Genomic DNA, 20,312 nt, shown 5'->3' on the forward strand with positions numbered 1-20,312 from the left:
GGATTGTTGTGTTTATAAATAGAGGCATAGAGTATTAAAGCAAGGAAATGATACCACACATCTACAAATCATTGGTCAGATCACATTTGGAATATTGTGTTCAGTTCTGGGCACCCTATTTAAGGAAGAGTGTTAAAGCCCTGGCAAGAGTTCAAAGGAGGTTTATTAGAATGATACAAGGAATGAGGGATTGCAGATAAAGTGAATGGTTGAACAAGTTGCACTTATTCTTCTTGGAGGTGACCTTGTTGAGGCTTTCAAAATTATGAAAAACTTTGACAGGGTAAAGAAGGATATTTTGTGTCCATGAGTTGTTATTTTCAATAACTCAGGGTCACAATTTCAAGATTGTCAGCAAGACGGCAAGGAGTGAGATGAGGAGAAACTTCTTTACTCAGAGAGCTGTCAGGATTTAGACTGTGCTGCCTGGGAGATTGATGAAGGCAGATTCCATTCAGAGGTTTCAAAAGACGGTTGAATATATATTTTAAAATGATGCATTTAGAGGGCTACAGAGATAGGGCTGGAGGATCAGACTGGCTGAGTAGTCTTTCAGGAGTGGTACAGACACAATGTGTCAAAGGGTCTCTTTCTCTACTGTAAAATTCTATGATTCTATAATGTCCCTACTTTTATGTTCAATTCCTTTTGCAATAAACAATAACATTCTCTTAGCTTACTAATTAACCTACAAACTAGTCTTTGTAATGACTGATCCCTGGGTGAGGTTCACCAATTTGTTAGGATTCCAAGCAGAATCCCCTAACTCATTAAACTCCTGAATAAAAAAGGATGAACTGTAGAAATGTGTGAATCCTCTTCACCGTACTAATAAGTCTTGCTCATCACACATGAATTATTTTTTGAGTTGACTATTTCTTTTATTCTGCTGGTTCTACAAAAGAGAGAAAAATTAATCATTTTGGTAATTCAATAAAACGTTGACACTTTTGGCATTGTTCACAGCAGCCTGGAGCCTGATTTCCAGCTCATTCTTCTTATCAGAGTTGAAACACCGGGTCGGTAATTTACACATGTCTGTATCAATGAGATACAAATTACTGTATTGGGGAATTACAAATTACTGTATTGGGGACTTAACACATTACTGTATTGGGAAGTTACACATGTCTGTATCAATGAGTTAGAAATTACTGTATTGGGGAGTTGTACATGATCATATCAGTGAGTTACAAATTAGTGTATCAGGGAGTTACACATGACAGTTTTGGAGAGTTACATATGACCATAACAGTAAGTTACACATAACTGTCTCCATGAGTTAGTCACACATTGCCATTTCAACTGGCAGTACTGTGTAAGCAATCATATGATACATGTCAACATACTTATATAGCGACAGCCTGCTGGATTTCTTTTGGCATCCAAGTGTGATTTCTGCTATCTTTGATGCAAAGTGCCTCTTGGCAATGGGATACATTGACCTTTATTATCACCAACTTATAACATCGCACAACAGCTTCTGCTGTCATGACTGTTTCTCCATGAAACTAAAACACTACAGGCCCAAAGATTCCTATCTGTGCTTCACAGGGTCATGCTCTTGTTGAACTAGAAGTCTGGCTGCTACCTTCCAGTACTATTTCACAAACTATCACGAAGTTCTCCAGCACTCAGGGAGGACACTCCAACTTGATGTAGACCATTAGAAAGGGAATTGAATCTCTCTGTAAAAATCTAATTTATTTTTGGGACTTAAAAGGTAAATTCACCATTGTCCTGCTGTCTCATTAGAGAAAGTGAGATGACTGGTGGTGGATGACTTCAACTTCAACTTCAACTTTCCTCTTATTGACTGATGCTCCCATAGAGCAGGAGGCTTGGATGGAGAGCAGTTTGTTTTGATGTATCCACGAGGGCTTTTTGAAGCAGTATGTGGCCAATTCAACCAAAAGGAGGCCATATTAGACTTAGTATTAGGGACTGAGCTAGGACAGGTGATTGATATTTCTGTAGGAGAGCATTTTGGGCTTAGTCACCATAACTCCATAAGATTTAAAGTAGTCATGGAGAAGGATAAGAGTGGCCATCAGGTGAGGGTGTTTAATTGGGCAAGGGCCAATTACATTCAAATTAGGCAGGAACTGGAGGATGTGGATTGGGAACAGTTATTTGAGGGTAAATCTACGTCTAGCATGTGGGAGGCTTTTAAAGACAAGTTGATTAAAGTGCAGGACATGCATGACCCCACAAAACTGAAGAATAGGAATAGCAGGATTCAGGAACCATGGATAATAAGGGAAATTGTGAACTTAGTCAAAAGGAAAAAGGAGGCACACAACATTCTAGGCAGCTACAAACTGATGAAGCCATTGAAGAATACAGAGAAATTAGGCAGGAACTTAAACGTGGAATTAGGAAAGCTATAAGGGACCATGGAATGTCTTCAGCAAACAGGGTCAAGGAGAATCCCAAGGCTTTTATGCATATATTAGAAGACGGTAGCAAGGGAAAGAATAGACCCACTCAAGGACAAAAAAGGGAAGTTATGCACGGAGCCACAAGAAATGGGAGAGATTCTTAAATGAGTACTTTGTATCAGTATTTACCATGAAGAAAGACATGACTGATGTTGAGGTCAGAGATGAGTGTGTGCATACTTAAGAGAATGTCAATTTATTGAAGGAGGAAGTTTAAAGTATCCTAAATTGCATTAATGTAGACAATTCCCCAGTGCCAGATGGGATCTATCCCAGGTTCCTGTGAGACAAAAGGGAAGAAATAGCTGGGGCATTGGCAGACATCTTCACATCCTCTTTGACCACAGGTGAGGTTCCAGAGGACTTGAGATAAGCCAATGTTGTTCCCTTGTTTAAGAAAGGAAGCAGGAATAATCCAGAAAATTATAGGCCAGTGAGCCTGACATCTGTGATGGGCAACTTTTGGAGAAGATATTGAGGGACAAGATATATGCGCATTCAAAAGAAAATGGACTAATTAGTGACAGGCAACATGATTTCGTACGAGGAAGGTCATGTCTCAGCAACTGGATTGAATTTTTTTGAAGAGGCGACAAAGATAATTGATGAGGGAAGGACTGTGGATGTATCTTATATGAACTTTGGTAAGGCATTTGATAAAGTCCCACATGGCAGATTGGTACATTAACTAAAATCACATGGAATTCGAGGTGCTCTGTCTAGATGGATACAAAACTGGCGTGGTCATAGAAGACAGAGAGTAGTGATGGAAGGGTGTGTTTCAGAATGGAGACCAGTAACTAGTGGTGTTCCACAGGGACCAGTCTCAGGCCACTGTTGTTTGCAGAATATATAAATGATTTGGAGGAAAGTACGGGTGGTCTGATTAGTAAATTCACAGATGACACAAAGATTGGTGGAGTTGCTGATAGTGTAACTATTGTGAAAGGATACAACAGGATATGGATAGCTTGGCAATTTGGGCACAGAAAAGGCAGATGGAGTTTAAACCGGACAAATGCAAGGTGATGCATTTTAGAGCATCAAATTTAGGTGTGAATTATACTATAAATGACAGAACCCTTAGGAACATTAATATATCCAGACGGATCTGGATAAGCAGGTCCACAGTTCCCTAAAAGAGGCAAATAGGTGGCCAAGGTGATTAAAAAGGCATATGGCATGCTTGCCTTCATCGGCCAGGACATGGAATACAAGAGTTTGCAAACCATGTTGCAGCTATATGAAGCCCTTGTTAGGCCCCAGTTGAAGTATTGTCTGAGTTTTTGTTACCACACTACCAGAAGGACATGGAAGTTTTAGACAGAATGCAGAAAAGATTCACCAGGATGTTGACCAGTTTTGAGGGCATTGGCTATGATGAAAGGTTAAAAAGGCTAGGATAGTTTTCACTAGAAAGACGGCAGCTGGGAGGAGATGTCATAGGGGCCTACATAGGGTGGATAGTCAGAAGCTTTTTTCCAGGGTTTAATTTTCAATTACAAGGAGGCACAAGTTCAAAGTGAGAGGGGGAAAGTTTAAGGGAGATGTTCGAGGAAAGTTTTTCATGCAAAGAGTGGTAGGAGTCTGGAACGTACTGCCAGAAGAGATGGTGGAAGCAGGTAGGTTGACAACATTTAAGAGGCATCAAGATGGTTACATGAATGGGGAGGGAATGGAGGCATAAAGCATTATTTTTAGTTTAGTTAGGACGTGATGATCACACAGGCTTGGAGGGCTGAAGGGCCTGTTCCTGTGCTGTACTCCTCTTTTGTTCTTTTGTATAACTTACCAGTAAGATAATGATCGATTCACTGATATTATAAGGTGTAAATCACAGGTAAGGTAACATGAAACACACCAATACAACACATATTCCAGCCATAAGTTAATGTCGTTTTCCAATGTGAAGAATTTGACATGACTGAGTGTCCAGACTGGCAAATTCTAAGGTCCAGACTATGTGCTAAGGGATACTCTAAAACTTAGGGCAGCTGCCACCAAGATGCAGTGGGGAAAGACCAATAAGTCCTTTTGCCAAACTATAATGAGGTTTGTTAAGTTTTAAAACCCTTTGTAGCCTTAATGGGAATTTTATAAGTTTCCTTTTATGATGAACAGAAATAGGATTTTTCACTGAGATAAAGCACCAGAAAACAATATAATTAAGGTAAGTGTTTTTTTTAAAATGTGGCTCAACTTTGAGCAGTATAGGGTAATGGGATTTATTTGTAAATTCATTCACTGGGGGGATATTGGCATTTTTTGCCTGGACCAGCATTTGTCTATCCCATTCGCTCTGGAGAAAATTGTGGTGAGACACCTACTTGAACCATTGCAGTCATGTATTGAAGGAATGCCTATAATGCTTTGGGAAGGGTGTTCCAGGATTTTGACCCATTGACTGGGTCAAATGGAACAGCAATGTAGTTCTAAGTCAGGATGGTGTATGCCTCCAAAGGGAACTTGCGGGTAGTGTTTTTTCCCATGCATCCTTTTTCTTCTATTTGGTAGAATTTGTAGGAATGAAAGGTGATGGCAAGTAATCTATCGTATGTTACCGTATGTGCCTTGTAAATTACACACAGTGCTGTATGTGATCAATGGAGTGAGGTGAGGTGTCGGAAGACTGGAAGGTGGCTAATGATGTGCCTTTATTTAAGAACGGCAGTGAGGAGAAGCCTAGGAACTATGGACCTGTGAGCCTCACATCAGTAATGGGTAAGTTGATACAGAACATTGTGAGAGACAGGATTTACATAAATTTCGAAAGGCAAGGACTAATTAGGGATAGTCAGCATGGCTTTATACATGGGAAATTATGTCTCATAAACTTGATTGAATTTTTTTGAGGATGTAACCAAAAAGACTGAAGAGAGCAAAGTGGTTGACGTTGTCTACATAAACTTTAGTAAAGCCTTTGACAAGTTTCAGCCTGGTAAATTAATTAGTAAAGTTAAATCACATGACATTCAGTGCGAGCTTGCCAATTGGATACCAAATTGGCTTGATGGCAGGAGACAGAGGGTGGTGGTGGAGGGTTGTTTTTCAGACTGGAGGCCTGTGACCTCTGTTCCACAGGGATTGGTGCTGTGTCCCCTTTTGTTTGTCATTTATGTAAACAATTTGGATGAAATTTAGGAGAACTAGTTAGTTAGTTTGTAGACATTGTCAAAATAGGTGACACAGTTGACAGTGAAGAAGGCTGTCTAAGATTATAAAGTGATCTTAATCAGTTGGGCCAATGGGCTGAAGACTGGTAAATGGAGTTTAATTTGAATAAATGTGAGGAATTGCATTTTGGTAAAACAAAAAATGCCAGGACTTACACAGTTAATGGTAGGGCCTTGGTAGTGTTGTTGAACAGGGCAGACCTAGGGGTTCAGGTACATAGTTCTTTGAAAGTTGCATCACAGGTAGACAGAGTGGTTAAGAAGGTATTTAGCATGCTTGCCTTCATTGCTTTGACCATTTAGTACAGGAGTTGGGGTGTCATGTTGAGGTTATACAGGATGTTGGTAAGGCTACTTTTGGAGTGTACGGTCCTGGTTGCCCTGCTATAGGAAGGATAATATTAAATTGGAGAAGATTCAGTTTACAAGGATGTTGCCGGGACTGGATGGGGTTGAGTTCTAAAGGTAGGCTGGGACTCCTTCACTGGTGCCTAGGAGGTTAGAGAGGTTTATAAATTAATGAGGGGCATAGATAAGCTGAATAGCAAAACTAGGGTTGTATTTTTAAGGTGAGACAAGATTTAAAGAGACCTGAAGGCAACTTTTTCACACAGAGGGTGGTTTGTATGTGGAATGAACTGCCAGAGGATGTGGTCGATGCAGGTTCATGTACGATATTTAAAAGACATTTGGATAGGTGCATGAAAGAGGAATATGGGCCAAATGTAGGTAAGTGGTACAAGTTTAGTTTGGAAAACGTGGTTGGCATGGATAAGTTGGACCAAAGGGAGTGTGTCTGTGCTATATGATGCTATGACTCTTCACGTTGGAACTGAATTGAAGATCTGATGAGGAATGTCAAAATTCAACCGTATTTTCTGCAAAGTTTGCATGGGTCTGTTTTGTACTTGTATTTACTTACTGATAATTCATGAGTAAGTATATTTTTGAAATTAAAAAAGTATGTCTGACAGACACAGTTCTGTGTGCAACAAATGGGGAAGAATGGGGAGTAAATCCAGAGAATGACAGAGAAATGTTGCCGTTCAGAAATGGCAGGAGAAGGGCTCCTTCTACTGTTTGAGAAATAGATACTCATTGGCAGGTTCCCGCAATTGCAGGTTCAAGCCTGTAAAAGTCCAACATATTTTGGCATCATCCTTATGCTTGTTGAGATTAGCCAAATGGGGTTAGGCAGTGATTATCACAAGTTAGATCTTGAAGAAGGAAATGATCCTTTAGGACTAAGTCCAATTCCTAGAAGCCAAAAGAACTGTGGATGCTGTAAATCAGAAACAAAAACAGAATTTGCTGGAAAATCTCAGCCGCTCTGACAGCACCTGTGAAGAGAAGTTAAAGTTTTGGGTCCTGTTCTGAGGAAGGGTCTGACTCTGATTTCTCTTCGCAGATGCTGCCAAATTTGCTGAGCTTTTCCAGTAACTTAATTTTTTGAGTCCAACTCTTTGCGTTTTTAACCACACTGAGAATATAAAGACATTCCTGATAAAAACTACAAAGTAAAAGCAAAATGCTGTGGATGCTTGGAAATCTAAAATTAAAAAAAATCAGAAACTGCTGGAAAAACCTCGATGTGATAGCATCTTTAAAAAGGGGAACAAAGTTAATACACTGAGTCCTATCTGTTATTCAGAACCGAAGGGTCTTGAAAATTTTTAAATGGTTTTGTCAGAGGGGAAGGGGGAGGAAGTGAAACAGATAATAGGGTGCAGGGAGCAAATTGGTAGAGTGGATATAGATGTAAAACGGATGCTAATGCAACATGCGATTGGTCAAAAATGGTTGGCTTTGCCGAGAGCAAGCTGATGCAAACCAGAAACAGGCAGGAACAGGTAAATAAAATGGAGGATAGAGGACTATGTTCGTGTGTTGAAGTTTTTAAGCTCAGTGATGAGGCCTGAAGGCTGTAAACTGAGTATACAGAAAATGAGGTGTTCTTCCAGCTTGCGTTGGGCTTTGCTGGAACTCTGCAGAAAGCCGATTATGGAAATGTTAGCATTTCAGCAGGATGGGATATTGAAATGGCAAGTCACTGGAAGGTTGGAACCATTTGTATCGGCAAAGCAGAGGTGTTCTGTGAAGGAATCACTCAGTCTTCACTTTGTCTTGTCACTGTTAGGGGGACTGCATTTTGAGCAGTGAACGCAGTGGGTTAGATTGAAAGTATAAGGAGATGACTTCCTTCTTTTGGACCTCCTCACCATTCAAATGCAGTCCTAGGGATGCAGACTTGATTGGATTATGGTGGATGATGGATTTAGCCATTCACCAGCAGAACTGGGCGAATCAGCCACAGCATAAAAGCTCAGTGGTTAGCCCTGCTGCCTCACACTGCCAGGGACCTGGGTTTGACTCCATTCTCTCGTGGCTGTTTGTGTGGAGTTTACACATACTCCTTGTGTCTGCACAGCATTTCTCCAGGTTTTCTGGTTTCCTCCCACAGTCCAAAGATGTGTACGTTATGTGGACTGATCATGCTAAATTGCCCATAATGTCCAGGGATGTGCGGGCGAGGTGGATTGTCCATGGGAAATGCAGGGTTATGGGAGATAGGATGGTCTTTTGATGGTCCTATGGATTTGATGGGCTGAACAATCTGCTTCCACACTGTAGGGATTCAATGCTGTGTGAGATTTTTCTTTTGTCTGTTGAAGCTCATTCTCCTACTCCAGGATCACCCTGGAATGCTCAGATAATCCCTGATTTATTTCCTCACCAGCTAGCTGTTTTTATAAACCCCTCAACCATCTCCTCTACCCTCACTTCCAGCAACATGTGTGAGGATATGACGGGCTTCTTTAGAACTAAGATCACAATATCTGATTAGCTGCCTCTTCTCTTCCCTCTGTACCCCTGGTTAAACATCCTCTGCGACTCTCGTCAGCCTAATCTGTACTCACATCTATCTATTGTTTGTCTTCCATCTCATCTCATGTCCTCTCAGCTTGTCCATAAAATTCACTTGCTGTATCCTTCACTTTCACTCATGATTTGTTTACATGTCAACTTCAATATCATCAGATATTGTTAGCAGGACTCTCTCCCTAAATCCTGCCTGGTCAAATCGGTCACTATCACTTCCCTGCTCAAATAAATTTAATTCCTTTGAAACAATATGAAAATTCTGGCATTTTGCAGTAGGTCAGCCAGCACATGTGGAGACAAATAAAGTCACAGTTCTAGGTGGTGACCTTTTGTTGGAATTGAACACTTGAAAGCCACCTTTTGCCTCATCTCCAACTCTTTTCTCTCCAAACTCCCTGGACATAGTATAGATAACACAGTGTAGAGTTGGAAGAACACAGCAGGTCAGGCAGCATTAGAGCAGCAGGAAGGCTAATGTTTCTGAAGAAGGGTCCCGACCTGAGATGCCAGCCTTCCTGCTCCTCTGACACTGTCTGACCTGCTGTGCTCCTCCAGTTTCACTGTGTTATCTCTGACTCCAGCATCAGCAGTTTTTACTAACTCCTTGGATGTGTTGTTGTCTCCCAAACCTAATGCATATCTTCCTGAAAACTCTAGGTTTAACTGTCTCCAAACAGATTTTCATTCATGTTACAGTCTATAAATGACAAAATGTGGAGCCAGAGGAACACAGCAGGCCAGGCAGCAACAAAGGAACAGGAAAGTTGACGTTTCCAGTCCAGACCCTTCTTCAGAAATGGGGAGGGGGAAGGGAGCTCTGAAATAAATAGAAAGGAGGGGTGGGGCTGGAGAACGTAGGTGGGATGGTGATAGGTGAATGCAGGCAGGGAGTGGTGGGCATTGGTCAGTGAGGTGGGGGGGTGCTGATAGGTGGCAGAGAAAATGGACTGGTTGTGTCAGGTCAAAGAGGCGGGATGGAAATTGGATGAGGCTGGGGATGGGAGATTTTGAAACTGGTAAATTCCACATTTAGGCTACTAGGTGTAGGCTCCTGAGGCGGAATAGGAGGTGCTGCTCCTTCAGATTGCGGGTGGCATTATTTGTGGTACTGGAGGAGGCCCAGGATGTACATGCTGCCCAGGGAGTGGGAGGGGTAAGTTGAAATTTTTCGGAAATGGGAAGGGGAAATCTTCTCCTCTGATACTGCTTGACCTGCCGTGTTCCTCCAGCTCCACACTGTGTTACCTCTGACTCCAACATAAGGAGTTCTTACTTTCTCTGAGCCAGTCCATAAATGGCACTTTTCTCAGTTAATTGAGATGCTTTGTCACCAGCGATGAAGATGTGAAGTGCCAGTACTGGGCTTGGGTGGATAAGGTCAAAAATCACACAGCACCAGGTTATAATCCAACAGGTTCATTTGAAAACACAAGCTTTCGAGCCTTGCTCCTTCTATAAGTGTTACTGCCACTCTAGTGTTGGACCAATGCTTGGTTCATCTGACCTAACATCTCCTTTGGGAGCTCCGTATCTAACGTAGTTCTATAACATTCCTGTGAAATGTTGTACTACATTAAAAACACTATGTTGTTAAAAGTTGTTATTATTTATGATCTTGCAATCATTTAAATCTCCCCGAGCGGCCCAAACCCTAACCAGCGAGGGATCACGACGCCTCCCGAGTCTTATCGAGCACCCAGTGCAGCGCCGAGTCTCCCCGAGCGCCCCCGAACGACCCGGAACCCGGGCGACTGTGAATCGCTCAGAGCCCGGAGGATTGGTGCCGAATCTTCCCGAGCGACGGTGAGCGGCGCCGATTTGTCCCGAGTCTCACCGAGTGGTCCGGCGTCACCCCGAATTTCCTCGAATAGTGCCGAATCAGCCCGAGTGACGCCGAGTCTAATCGAGCAGTCCCGAATGCTCCCGACTCACTCTCTCTCTCCCTCCGAGCGGCCCCGAGAAGGTCCGAGCTGTTACCCCCATAGGCCGGACGGGCCTTGCTCCATTATGGAGTCTCACAGTTTGGAGACGGAAGGGGAGATTCTCCACAAGTCGCCGATGATCCACGGGAAGGAGCAGCTCCGGCACGGGCACAAACCCCCGATTCTCCTGCCAGTGGTAAGTTTCCCGTCCCGAACCCGTGTCGTGGGCCCAGGCCTCGGGCCCTACCTTTCCCGCGGGCTCTGTTGAATTTTGGTACCGATCGGACCGATGTTTGGGCACTGATTCCATCCTCCTCAACGCGTTCCTTCCCGGGCACCCCATCCCTAGGCACCGAGGGCAGAGCTTCACACCCTTATCCTGGGCACTGACGGCAGAGCTGCATTCCCTCCTTGGGCGCTGAGAAGCGACCACCCCAATCCTTCATCCGTCCAAATAAAGGCAACGCTGCTCCCTTCCCTGGGCGTCGAAGGTACAGCTGCCCCCCCCCCCCCCCGCCGGCCGGGGCTCTGAGGGCAGAGCTGCACACCCCCTCCCCCAATGCTCATTGAGTTCGGAGCTGCGTTGTCCCCATGTACACAGAAAACAGATCGGCAACCACCCCTTCCTCCAAACAAAGACACCATGTATAAAGCTGCAGTCGGTCCTCCTGGGTATGGGGCCAGTACTGCACCTGAGAACTGTTCAGTACTGGACATCTAACTTGAGAGACGTCGTGGTTTGTGTCAGCTCAGCTTTGACCCCCGCCTCTTTACCTGCCTGAGTCAACTGTGTTTGTTTGTTCACCTGTGCCACAGATCCTCCTCAATAGACAGTCAATGTTGACCTTCCCATGATACAAATTCCAAATGATAATGATAAGTCTCAGTGCTGACTCGGGATATGGCGAGCAATATTATCTCTCAGGGAACTGCAAAGTTCCTCTGTGCCCTCCAGCATCAATGACAAAATCATCTTGTATTGATATGGCTTTATGCAGTAGGCGAATATTGAATAGCTGTAACAAAAAGCAGAAATTGCTTAAGAAACTTAGCAGGTAGTAAACAGAGTTAACATTTCAAGCTCAGTGTTCTGAGGAAGGGTCACTGGATTTGAAATGTTAGCATCTAATGATAGCAAACGTTGGAAAACAGAGTTGTCAGACCTGATGAGTTTTTCCAGCAATTTTTCTATCAAAATTCAAGTGTCCACAGTTTGTTATTTTATATTGTTGAAAAGCTGTGGTTCGTTAATATTCCCAGTTAAACAGCAGCTGCAGGAGCCAGTACTGAGTGCTGTCTCAATGCACAATCTCAAGCAACAAGTGCAGGAAGAAATCATCCATCCTGTGAGATGGAGGCTTCTGGATCTATTGTACGTGTCAGGACATTGGGCTTCCTGCTGTTTTAGCTTTTATTGCTTAATTTCAAGAATGTGGGAGCTGGGAATTGCATTTCAGTAAAGTTTACAATCTCAGATGTGGGCTAATGAACAAAATCCTGTTGGTGATTCATGCTTTATGACCCATTATATCCCTGCATATTTCAGCATTCTATGCCTTTCCTCTGATTCATCTGCTCTGTAGCATCATAGTTTATTGATTGTGGTAATACTATGTTCCTTGCAGTCTAGTTCACAAGTGTATTTCTCTATGGAATATTGAGGCTAGAGGACTGTTCTTGGTATTTGAAGACTACAGACTGTAAGTACATAAGATTCGTGAGCAGAATTAGGCTATTTGTCCCATTGAGTCTGCTCTACCATTTTATCATGGCTGATATGTTTCTCAGCGCCATTCTCCTGCCTTCTGCCTGCAACCCTTGATCCACTTACTAATCTAGAAACTGTGTATTTTTGTCTTAAAGACACTCAGTGACTTGGCTTCTACAGCATTCTGCATATTCACCACCCTCTGGCTGAAGAAGTTTCTTCTCATTTCAGTTCTAAAAGGTCATACCTTCACTCCAAGGCTCTGCCCTCCGGTGCTATTCTTTCCTACTAGTAGAAACATCATTCCATGCCCACTCTATTCAAGCCACTCAGTTTCTCCGACATACTCCATTATCTTTCTAAACTCCCATCGAATACACCCCCAGAGTCCTCAACTGCACGGAATGTGACAAGCCCTTCATGCTTGTGAACTTCCTCAAGACCCTCTCCAAGATAGCACATCCTTGCGCCCAAACCTGTTCCTGATATTTCAAACATGGTCTGACCAGAGCCTTATACGGTATCAGCAATTCATCCCTGCTCTTGGCTTCTAGCTGTCTTAAAATGAATGCTAACATTGCATTTGCCTTCATAAATGCCAATTGAACCTGCTTGTTAACCTTAAGAAAATCCTGAATAAAGACTCCCAAGCCCCTTTCTGCTTCAGATTTCTGAATTCTTTCCCCATTTAGAAAATAGTTAGTGTCCTAGCCTTTATCCCAAAGTACGTTATCTCACTTTCCCACATCGTATTCCACTTGCCATTCCTTTTCCCACTCTCCTAGCCTGATCAAATCTTTCTGAAGCCTCCGCACTTTCTCAACACTATCTGGCCCTCCAGCTAGCTATGTGTTACCTGTACACCTTGGAACAACGCCCTCGGCTCCTTCGCGCATGTTGTTATTGTATAACTTGTATTGTTGTGGTCCCAAGACTGACCCCGTGGAACTCCACTAGTCGCTGGCTGCCAACTTGAAAAAGACCCCTTTATCCCCACTCTCTGCCTTTTGCCAGTTAGCCATGCTGTACCTTCCCCCTAATATTATGGGTCTGATCTTAGCAGCCTCCCGTGAGGCACCTTGTCAAAGGCCTTCTGGAAATCCAAATTGATCACATCCACTGACTGTGCTGTGCCTAAATTATTCATTACATCCTCAAAGAATTCTAACAGATTTAACAGGCGTGGCCTCCCTTTGACAAAGCTGTGTTGACTCAGTCATGTTTCACCATGCACTTCCAAGTATTCCGCAACCTAGACATAGAACATTACAGCACAGTACAGGCCGTACGGCCCTCAATGTTGTGCCGACCTGTCATACCGATCTCAAGCCCATCTAACCTACACTATCCCATGTACATCCATATGCTTGTCCAATGACGACTTCAATGTACCTAAAGTTGGCGAATCTACTACCGTTGCAGGCAAAGCATTCCTTTCCCTTACCACTCTCTGAGTAAAGAAACTACTACCTCTGACATCTGTCCTATATCTTTCACCCCTCAATTTAAAGCTATGCCCCCTCGTGCTCGCCGTCACCATCCTAGGAAAAAGGCTCTCCCTATCCACCCTATCTAACCCTCTGATTATTTTATATATTTCAATTAAGTCACCTCTCAACCTTCTTCTCTCTGATGAAAACAGCCTCAAGTCCCTCAGCCTTTCCTCGTAAGACCTTCCCTCCATACCAGGCAACATCCTAGTAAATCTCCTCTGCACCCTTTCCAAAGCTTCCACATCCTTCTTATAATGCGGTGACCAGAACTGTGCACAATACTCCAAGTGCGGCCGCACCAGAGTTTTGTACAGCTTCACCATAACCTCTTGGTTCCGGAACTCGATCCCTCCTATTAATAAAAGCTAAAACACTGTATGCCTTCTTAACAGCCCTGTCAAGCTGGGTGGCAACTTTCAAGGATCTGTTTACATGGACACTGAGATCTCTCTGCTCATCTACACTGCTAAGAACCTTACCATTAGCCCTGTACTTTGCCTTCCGGTTACTCCTACCAAAGTGCATCACCTCACACTTGTCTGCATTAAACTCCATTTGCCGCCTCTCAGCCCAGCTCTGCAGCTTATCTATGTCTCTCTGCAACCTACAACATCCTTCGTCACTCTCCACAACTCCACCGACCTTAGTGTCGTCTGCAAATTTACTAACCCATCCTTCTACACCCTAATCCAGGTCAGTCATAAAAATGACAAACAGCAGTGGACCCAACACCGACCCTTGCGGTACACCACTCGTAACTGGTCTCCAGGATGAACATTTCCCATCAACTACCACCCTCTGTCTTCTTTCAGCCAGCCAATTTCCGATCCAAACTGCTATATCTCCCACAATTCCATTCCTCCGCATTTTGTACAATAGCCTATTGTGGGGAACCTTATCGAACGCCTTGCTGAAATCCACATACACCACATCAACCGGTTTACTCTCATCTACCTGTTTGGTCACCTTCTCAAAGAACTCAATAAGGATTGTGAGGCACGACCTACCCTTCACAAAACCGTGCTGACTATCCCTAATCAATTTATTCTTTTCTAGACGATTATAAATTCTATCCCTTATAACCTTTTCCAACACTTTACCAATAACTGAGGTAAGGCTCACTGGTCTATAATTCCCAGGGTTGTCTCTACTCCCCTTCTTGAACAGGGGAACCACATTTGCTATCCTCCAGTCATCTGGCACTATTCCTGTAGACAATGACGAGTTAAAGATCAATGCCAAAGGCTCGGCAATCTCCTCCCTGGCTTCCCAGAGGATCCGAGGATAAATCCCATCCGGCCCAGGGGACTTATCTATCTTCACCTTCTGAAGGATTTCTAATACCTCTTCCGTGTGAACCTCAATCCCACCTAGTCTAGTAGCCTGTATCTCAGTATTCTCAAAACCGTGCTGACTATCCCTAATCAATTTATTCTTTTCTAGACGATTATAAATTCTATCCCTTATAACCTTTTCCAACACTTTACCAATAACTGAGGTAAGGCTCACTGGTCTATAATTCCCAGGGTTGGGAATTCCCAACATTGTCGTTTTCTAGAGTGAATACTGTCGAAAAATATTCATTTAGCGCTTCCCCTATCTCATCTGACTCCACACACAACTTACCATTACTATCCTTGATTGGCCCTAATCTTACTTTCATCATTCTTTTATTCCTTAAATACCTATAGAAAGCCTTAGGGTTTACCCTGATCCTATCCGCCAACAACTTCTCATGTCTCCTCCTGGCTCTTCTGAGCTCTCTCTTTAGGTCTTTCCTGGCTACCTCGTAGCCCTCAAGTGCCCTAACTGAGCCTTCACATCTCATCCTAACATAAGCCTTCTTCTTCCACTTGACCAGAGATTCCACCTCCTTCGTAAACCACGGCTCCCACACTCTGCAGCTTCCTCCCTGCCTGACAGGTACATATTTTTCTTGGACACACAGGAGCTTTTCCTCGTATTAGCTCCACATTTCTAATGTGCCCATCCCCTGCAGTTTCCTTCCTCATCCTATCCTCCCTAAATCTTGCCTGATCTCATCGTAATTGCCTTTCTCCCAGCTATAACTCTTGCCCAGTGGTATACACCTATCCCTTTCCATCACTAAAGTAAACATAACAGAATTGTGATCGCTATCACCAAAGTGCTCACCTACTTCCAAATCTAACACCTGGCCGGGCTCATTACCCAGTACCAAATCTAATGTGGCTTCGCCCCTTGTTGGTCTATCTACATACTGTGTCAGGAAGCCCTCCTGCACACACTGGACAAAAACTGACCCATCTACAGTACTCGAACTATAGTGTTCCCAGTCAATCTTATCCTTAATAATAGGCTCTAAAAGTCTCCTGTACTTTGGGGAAATGAAGTGTAGACTGGGTGACTGCTTCGCAGACCATCTATATTCTGCATGCAAGAAGGACCCTGAGCTTCCAGTTGCCTTCCACTTTAACATACCACCCTGTTCCATGGCCAACATCTGTCTCTGGCTTGCTGTAGTGTTTCAGCGAAGCTCAATGCAAGCTGGAAAAATAACGCCTCAGTTTCTTCTTGGGGACCCTGTAGCCCTCCGGACTCAATATTGATTTCACTAATTTTAGGGCCTAAACTCTCCCGTGACCTAGCCCCCTACCCCACAAACCAGACCTTGTTATCACGTAGTGTGCCATTACAGTATGCCACTGACAGTCCCCGTTAACAGCTGTTCACTCTCCTTGATGTATTGTTATCAACTCAACTGCTCTTCTCTCTCTTTGGGCTGTATCCTTATCTATCATTTACTCCTTACCTTCTCCTCAACCCTATCTTCTGCATAGCTACCATCAGTTCTGAGCAAGGGTCACAGGAAGTAAATGTTATTTCTGATTTTTCTTCACAGATGCTGCTACACCTGCTGAGCTTTTCCAGCAACTTCTGTTTTTGTTTCTTTTTCTCCTGATTTATAGCATCTGCTGTTTTTTTCTGTTTTTATTTTACACATTGGAAGCTTTTTCTTTTGGTTTTATGCTGTCCCTGATTTCCCTGATCAGCCGAGGTCGCCTCATCTTCCCTGGGGTATGTTCTTCTTCCTTGGGATGAATTTCTGCTATGCTTCTGAAACTACCCCCAGAAATTTCTGCCACTGCTGCTCCACTGTCATCCCTGCTAGGCTCCCCTTCCAATTGATTCTGGCCAATTCTTCCCTAATGTTTTTGTAGTTATCTGTATTATATACCATTAAATCTGATTCCACCTTCTCCCTCTCAAACCACAGGGGGAATTCAGTCAAATTGTGGTCACTGCCTCCTAGTGGATACCTTCACCTACAGCTCCCTAATCGAGTCTGCCTCACTGCACATTAGTAAATACAGAATTGCCAGTTCTCAGGGGGCCCTACCGCAAGATGATCCAAAAAGACCATCTCGTACACATTCCACAAATCTCTTTTGTCGGGATCTACTGCCAGCCTGATTTCCCGAGTCCAACTGAAGTTCCACATGATTAATGTAATGCTGCCTTTCTTTTCTGGTGCTTTTCTATCTCCTGATTTATTTTCTATCTCACATCCTCACTACTGCTAGGGCGTCTGTACGTAATTCCCAGCAGGTCTGTTTGTCCTTTGTGGTTCCTCAACTCTACCCACACAAATTCCATGTCTTCTACCTGAAATAACTCCACAAAGGCTGGTATCCCATCACCAAGACACCCTTTATTTATACGTGCATAGTACGTGACACTGAGCCTGCTTGCACCAGGCCAGCTCCTAGAGTGAGCAAAGCCCTTGACTCCCTTGTTCATCTGTCAGCCAGGACTCCCTGATTGGACCAGGTTTACAACCCCAATAAAGGAACTCACATTCTGTGAGATCCACCTGGCTGACCTTGTTCCAATTACTACACCCCTTCCCCTCTAAATCCTGGGATGCGTCCATTCCTTTTCCTGTAGCTTCACATGGAGTGATTTTGCACCTGACCCAGTTCCTGTGACTGTGGCTCGGATGTGGGTGCTGTATGCAGGACTGTAGCCCACCTCTTGCCCTCGGAGCATCTTGGCAGAAACTTACCTTCTTCAGGAGGTGATGGAATTGAGGATACGACATCTGCAATGTCCATCTCGTCTTAAGACGTTTCTTGGACCCTTGATAGAGAGGAGAACCCATGGGTTACAGCAGCCTTGGCATATGTTCTGAGGTGCCGACTGTGTTTTGCTCGTTCTGTGTTTGCAAGTTTGAAGCTTTCATGTGGTCCATGTTCTTGTTCAGGATCGCCCACCCCGCTTCACTCTGAATTTTTTATGGGACCTGACCATGTGCTGATCATGCTTTTTATCCATGGAGAGTCATTCCAGTGGTTTCGACACCAAACTTCGTCTCCTGAAGTGACCTGTTTGTTCTGCTTAGGAGAGCCTTCTGCCCAGCATTCCTGATGACATTTAAATGGCCGTCCCAGCACACGCACACGCACACGCACACACAACCCGGAACCGCGTTCTGTAATTATTCCAATCGCAACGCCAACCCGCCTGCTATTGTTTCCTGCAGTCGAGTTAATGCCCTTTCTTACTAGGACGGTGTCCCCACACATTCTCCTGTCCTTCTGATTGGACATTTATTCTTATTTATCTAGTCCCTAGCCCTGATCCTCTTGCAACCCACACCCTTCTGATGCCCATAACATTGTAGCTGCCAATCTCTGTCTGTGCTACAAGCACAGTTACCTTGTTTTATACACTGCATGCATTTAAGCACAAAACCCTCAAACCTACATAGACGCACCCCACCACTCCACTCCTCTCATAGTTATCCCCATTTATGATGTGTCTGAAATTAGATTCCTGACCCTTTCTGCACTCTCTGTCCTGTTACTTATTCTGGAAATATTAATAAACCCTCCTGAGCCCTCAGGACATGGTTAAGAGCTGAGGCTCTTCCAATGCTAAATTCATTACATTGCTAACTGCCTCACTTGTAGTGACACCCTCCCACCCCTGATCACCAGCGAAATTTGAAGTACTTAACCTACAAGGTATGACTGCCTCCAGAAATATAGCACCCGGGTAACTCTTTCCCTCCCTGGTGTGTCACAGTATTCAAACCTCAGACTCCAGCTCATCAACTCCGAGCTGGAGTACCTCTAGAGCCAATATTTGCTACAAACATGGTCATGTTATGTCTTATGAGCCTTGCATGTCATATCTCTATGCAGGGCTTGTGTGTCCAACTTCGCCCAATGTGTTGCATCAAATTAATCAAGCTAGCAACTGATTAACAAGGTTCCCTGTATTTTGGGAGGAGTTGTTTTGATGATTTGACTGCATTATCAGATTGGCGTGATCAACCGTGGCTTGTGAGGTGATATTTAATTCCTAGCATCTACGCTGCCAGGACAAGTACAGCTCCAAATTGTGCAGAAGCTAATTGTGAACTGATGACTGATACTCGGATGCCCAGTCATCCACATATTTTCTTTAGTTTTCTCAGAATGCTGTATGCATTAGCTGCTGTGAAATGACTGTTGGAAGCAAACATCTCGAAGGTCAGCACCAACCCTTGCCTAAGCTCAAGCCACAATTCCAAACTGTAATGGTGGTTCCTGACTTGGAGGACTGGACCAAATCTTAGCAAACCGTTGTTAAAGTGTTGTTGATGTCCTGGGCGGGTACTGGCTGTCACAGACTCTGAACACTCACTGGCTCGCTCACTCACCCATACACCCACCTTCCTTCACTCTTACAGGTGTCTCTGACAGTCTCATTCAACTCTCAATCACATTCATTCGCTTACTTTGGCGAAGATCCATTTCAGTATGTACAACATTTCAGCTGTCACCTTGGGCTTCAAGTATGTTGTGTGGATCACAATCACTAGAAACTCTCTCTGTGTATTGCATTTCTGTTAACGCTGTGCTGTTAATGTATAGGTGACTGGCTCATTTTGCACCTGCGCTGCTCCAAGTCTAGATTGAGATGCCTTGCTTTGGAGATTGGGTTCAGAAATTGGGATAAACATTGGAACTGTCTTCCACAAATGGTGATTGATGGAAGATGACTTGCTAAATTTAAATCCAAGATTGTTAGGTTTTTGGTATCCTGAAGTGTATTATAATAAAGAACAAAAGAGAGCCTCTAAGAGTTGAGTCATAGATCAGTAATGATCTCATTGGATACCAGAACAGGCTGTCAGTGCTAAATGGCTGTCTGTTGTTCCTGTGTTCTTACCGCTTACCTCAATCCATGTGTTGCATCAATATTGAAGAGTTTCTAGGTGTTATAGACTTAAGTTGCACCTTCAGATGTCTGTCTAAACACAACTGTTGTAAATGCATCTGCAAAGACCTCTAACCCCTACAGTCCTTCCACAGCTCAAACATTTTCCACGGGATAACTTCTGTTGTTGAGCTGATCACAAATGAGGCATTTTTCTGACAAGGCCTCTCCCAAGAAATGTGGAATGTCAGTAGATATGAAATAGTTCTCTGAGATGAACTTGCCAATATCTCATTGTAGACATGGAGGATTGTGAAAATGTTAACGCTGCGTAGGTATGTAGTTGCAATAGTCAGCAGAGCTCCTCTTCACAGTTTTGTTTTAGTATTTAGGATCTCTGGCGGTGTATAATTGATTTGTTCTTCTTTGTTACAACTACCATTCAACTGACTCAAGAAGTTAGTGCTGTTACAGGAACAATGATGCCCTGTCTGACCATTCAGGGT

At 43.7% G+C, this 20,312-nt stretch overlaps 2 protein-coding genes across 8 annotated transcripts in view; one reads left to right on the forward strand and one right to left on the reverse strand.

The window, feature by feature from the left end:
• LOC125467469 (nuclear factor NF-kappa-B p100 subunit-like) overlaps positions 1-20,312 on the reverse strand; it is a 187,847-nt gene that overhangs the window by 92,973 nt on the left and 74,562 nt on the right. The gene's annotated exons all lie outside the window — the stretch shown is intronic.
• Positions 10,409-20,312, forward strand: part of tbrg1 (transforming growth factor beta regulator 1) — a 91,652-nt gene continuing 81,748 nt past the window's right edge. For 2 of the 7 annotated variants that reach the window (XM_048563315.2, XM_059640410.1), the window contains exon 1: positions 10,412-10,615. In XM_048563315.2, coding sequence (XP_048419272.2) covers positions 10,415-10,615 — 201 coding nt within the window. In that variant the 5' untranslated portion in view covers positions 10,412-10,414. Of the gene's footprint in view, positions 10,616-12,044; positions 12,120-20,312 lie in introns of all 7 variants that reach the window. The other 5 variants (XM_048563317.2, XM_048563319.2, XM_059640408.1 and 2 more) reach the window with 5 other exon arrangements.

Source organism: Stegostoma tigrinum, chromosome 37 (genome assembly GCF_030684315.1).
Source record: "Stegostoma tigrinum isolate sSteTig4 chromosome 37, sSteTig4.hap1, whole genome shotgun sequence".
Lineage (NCBI taxonomy): Eukaryota > Metazoa > Chordata > Chondrichthyes > Orectolobiformes > Stegostomatidae > Stegostoma > Stegostoma tigrinum.